This window comes from Vollenhovia emeryi, unplaced genomic scaffold (assembly GCF_000949405.1).
Source record: "Vollenhovia emeryi isolate VEMERY1.0 unplaced genomic scaffold, V.emery_V1.0 DF939185.1, whole genome shotgun sequence".
Taxonomy (NCBI): domain Eukaryota; kingdom Metazoa; phylum Arthropoda; class Insecta; order Hymenoptera; family Formicidae; genus Vollenhovia; species Vollenhovia emeryi.
Window position 1 is genome coordinate 1,112,091 of NW_011967181.1, and position 3,477 is coordinate 1,115,567.

The following is a 3,477-nucleotide window of genomic DNA, read 5'->3' on the forward strand; positions in this document are numbered from 1 at the left end:
GTAATTAATGTAATTACTTGCTCCAACGTATAAAAGTATTTACGCGTTATTCGTCAACACTGCGAATTTTTCTATGTCACACCGACTTTGCACTAACACACGTACAAAAATCCTGTGATTGGTTATAATAAAAACATGTCGGATGCGCAGTACGGATCGGCGCGAACGTGAAACAAAAGAGCGAGTGGGCATACTGGTTATACTGTGGTATCGCCGCGGGCGAAGATCCGCCATTTGCAACGCCGCGGAGAGGAAATCGCGTGCGCGCGCGAGTGCGCCACCTTCGGTGTCGCGCCTGTCGAAATTTCCAGAATGCGCGAGAATGCTCCACGGGCCGTCACGCTAGACTCCAGGGACACTTCGCTTCACGGCCCGCGCGGCGACGGCACAGGTCCCGAGACTCGCGGGCGGATATCGGAGCGGCGTTAGTCGGCATTGTTGACTCGGACAGCTGCTCCCGTCGCACGATAAGCCGCCCCGCGCAGCGTCGCCCCGAGACGAGGACGCGGCGACGTTCCACGGAGACGTTGACGCGAGCGAGAGAGACGCGACGCCCCCGACGTCGAGCCCGGAGCGCGCTTTTCCCCGGCAGCCGCGGCCCGCTGGACGACGACTCCTGCGTAAGTACGAAAAATCTCGCCCGCCGACGGACGCGCGAGCGCCTCGGGGTGTCGTTCGGAGAATAGGTTATGTTAACGCGGGCGAGTAAGACTGGAGCTTTCTAGGTTACGAGGCGCACGCTCGGCTCACCGCCCTCGGCACCGCCGGTCTGACACTCGTCTCGAGCTCGCCCAGGTTTTGTGCCTCCTCGACCCGCGACAGCATGGCGAAATGGGGCCAGGGCGATCCGCGCTGGATCGTGGAGGAGAGACCGGACGCGACCAATGTTAACAACTGGCACTGGTACGTTGACCAGTTTTAAGTCCATTCGACGAGGCACACACCTGGCGTGTTTGCCTGTCAAGTTTCCAAGTGTCGATAGCCTTCGTACGCTTCTTGACTAAAATTATGCTGCAGGACGGAGAAGAACGCCTGTGCGTGGTCGCAAGACAAGCTGAAAGAGCTGTTTGTTAATTCCACGATCGAGGGAGAGGGAGGTAACGCGTGTATTTTCTGGGAGGAGAAACATCGACGCGTTCTTACCGCCGTGTCCTTAAGTCTCGTTTAATTTGCAGCGCTGTGTAAAATAACGGAAATGGAAAAGTGTGAGGGCGAGGCGATAGCGAATAATAGAAAAGGGAAACTTATTGTCTTCTACGAATGGAATATCGTCCTTAAGTGGGTACTGGATGAGAAATCTGGTGACAACGTTGAGGGTAAAATTAATATTCCCAATCTCTCTGAAGAAAATGACATCAGCGAGGTAGATGTGAGTACTCCTGATTGAGTTGCCGCTTGCACAATTCATTATTAAATCAAATCATTGCAATCGGGCTGAAACTTTTGTTCCAAACTTGACTTTTCAATCGCTTCCTCTTCATATTTAATTGCGCGCGACTTTAAACAGTTGCATATTTTGTGATTCGTAGATTGAAATTACGTTAAAAGATAGCACGGATCAAGGGGAGAGAGTAAAACAATTCTTACATACCAAGGGGAAGGATACGATAAGAGAAAAGCTAAAGAAATACGTGTCTTCCCTGAAAGAAGGTGAGCTGGCGATTTGTTGATCCGTGATGTGAATCGCCCATTACATTTGCAAGAATGTAATGTAACGTTATTATGTAACCCGTCCCTTTTCATTCGCAGAATTTACGAAAGGAATGATACTGCCCAAGAAAGATAACGTAAAGGAAAATATTTCAAATATAACATCTGGTTTCGATGTCAAGGTACGTACGATGCGTTCGCGATGCGGAGAGACGTAGCGACCGTAACGATATTCTTAATTCTCTTTCAAGATGAAAATGAATGCCTCGGTGACACCAACGAACAATAATAAAACGGAGGGCCATAAAATCTCGACCACTACGATTAAGCAGAATGTTAAGTTTCAGTGCAGGGCGGAGGAGTTTTACAACGTTTTCTGCACGGTCGAGGTAATAATTGCACCGAGTCGTCTGAGGGAAAGCGCTATTGGTGCAGTCTAACTCGTTAGCCTACTTGTAACAAAGTCCTTAACTCCCGCAGATGGTGGAAGCCTTCACGAGCAACCCGGTGAAACTTGAGGCGAAGAAGAACGGCGAGTTCGCGCTTTTCCGCGGTAATATTCACGGCGAATTCTTAGACATTACGCCGACGAAGATCGTGCAAAAGTGGCGTTGCAAACAGTGGCCGTCCGAACACTTCAGCGTGGTGACGATCGATATTTGCGAGAAGAACGATCACACCGAGGTGAATTTAACGCAGACCGGCGTTCCGGTGAGGTGAGCTCGAGCGCGATGGCTTTTTGAATAAAACTTATCGTATTACTGACAAGCGGGCTAGAGATGATGTCGGAAACGTCGCGATTTTCAGCGAGGAGCTCTCTACGAAGGAGAATTGGGACAGGTATTACTGGGACCCCATAAAGCGGATCTTCGGCTTCGGGTACTTCATGTGATCTAAGTTCACTCTAATGGATATTTATTTATTGCTAAGTAGAATAATCGCGGGGGACCCGCGTGCAACCGCACGCGGTCGCGCGAGCGCTGCTTGACTTCTGCGGGAGCATAGAAGAAACTATGGCGCGATGGGAAGGAAGCGTACATACAGTGCAGATTCACTCTGTTCCCTCTTCGTATGTTTGGTATCGCCTTAAAAATTGAAATTAACGTCGCCGTGGTGCCGCGCGACACTCAATCACAAGTGACTTGTATGACTCTACCCCTATTAGATGTGTCTAATAAATAAGATAAGATCGAGACGATTTTCTGTTCTTTGCGTATGAGAATGACCGATGTATTTAGCAATTCGCAACGACGTCAACTCAGATGAACGGTCGAGTAAACATTTATAGCTGCCGTGAGCACCGCGTGTTCCTTCATTAAAAAAAAAAAACACAATGAACATGAACCAATAACGCAATCAGTCTTCTCATAAAAAGGAACGGACATTCTTTTATATAATAAAATAATAAAGTCGTTTTTCATCGCTCCGATGTTAATATCATTGCGTCCGACTCGTTCGAGCGCGCGGTCGCGCCCGCGTCCGTAAACAGATCGAACCGCCTCGAGATCCTCGCGGACCCCCTTTTACGCGCGGGGACAGGACCAATGTCCTCGGCAGCCAGGCGGACGGGAGCGGCATGAATGGGCAGATCCAGAGAGCACCAAATGCGCGCGCCTTCGAAAATCAAAATCAATGTAGTCCGCCGTCGTTCGCACCGGTCCCGCTCGGCCCGTTCGCACGCTCGCTCGCTCGCTCGCGCGCGCGGATTGCCCACGCCCTTAGTGCGCCTCGCGGTCCCAGCGCGAACGTTATCGGAGCGTAGTGCTGTTTGTCGGTTCCCTCTCTCCGCCTCTCTCGCGTTCCCCGTCTCCCTCGCTCGCGCGGTTG

At 50.7% G+C, this 3,477-nt stretch overlaps 1 protein-coding gene across 2 annotated transcripts; it reads left to right on the plus strand.

The window, feature by feature from the left end:
* The first annotated feature begins 248 nt into the window (after positions 1-248).
* LOC105562688 (activator of 90 kDa heat shock protein ATPase homolog 1) lies at positions 249-3,074 on the plus strand. Of its 2 annotated transcripts, XM_012013711.1 has the most exons (9): positions 249-620; positions 726-903; positions 1,018-1,097; positions 1,176-1,369; positions 1,530-1,650; positions 1,750-1,832; positions 1,902-2,039; positions 2,131-2,366; positions 2,458-3,074. In XM_012013711.1, exons 2-9 carry the CDS (start codon positions 824-826, stop codon positions 2,540-2,542), a joined length of 1,017 nt encoding a protein of 338 aa, XP_011869101.1. In that variant the 5' UTR covers positions 249-620; positions 726-823; the 3' UTR covers positions 2,543-3,074. The 2 variants fall into 2 exon arrangements, with proteins under 2 accessions (XP_011869101.1, XP_011869102.1); XM_012013712.1 differs by lacking the exons at positions 249-620; positions 726-903 and having other exon boundaries at positions 1,026-1,097; positions 1,159-1,369.
* The last annotated feature ends 403 nt before the right edge of the window (positions 3,075-3,477 follow it).

Bases quoted from the DNA above. Each gene is read 5' to 3' on its own strand.
- LOC105562688 (XM_012013711.1), top strand. From the start codon at position 824: ATGGCGAAATGGGGCCAGGGCGATCCGCGCTGGATCGTGGAGGAGAGA. The intron at 1,098-1,175 runs GTAACGCGTGTA...TTTAATTTGCAG, and splicing joins CACGATCGAGGGAGAGGGAG to CGCTGTGTAAAATAACGGAA. The intron at 1,651-1,749 runs GTGAGCTGGCGA...TTTCATTCGCAG, and splicing joins CGTGTCTTCCCTGAAAGAAG to AATTTACGAAAGGAATGATA.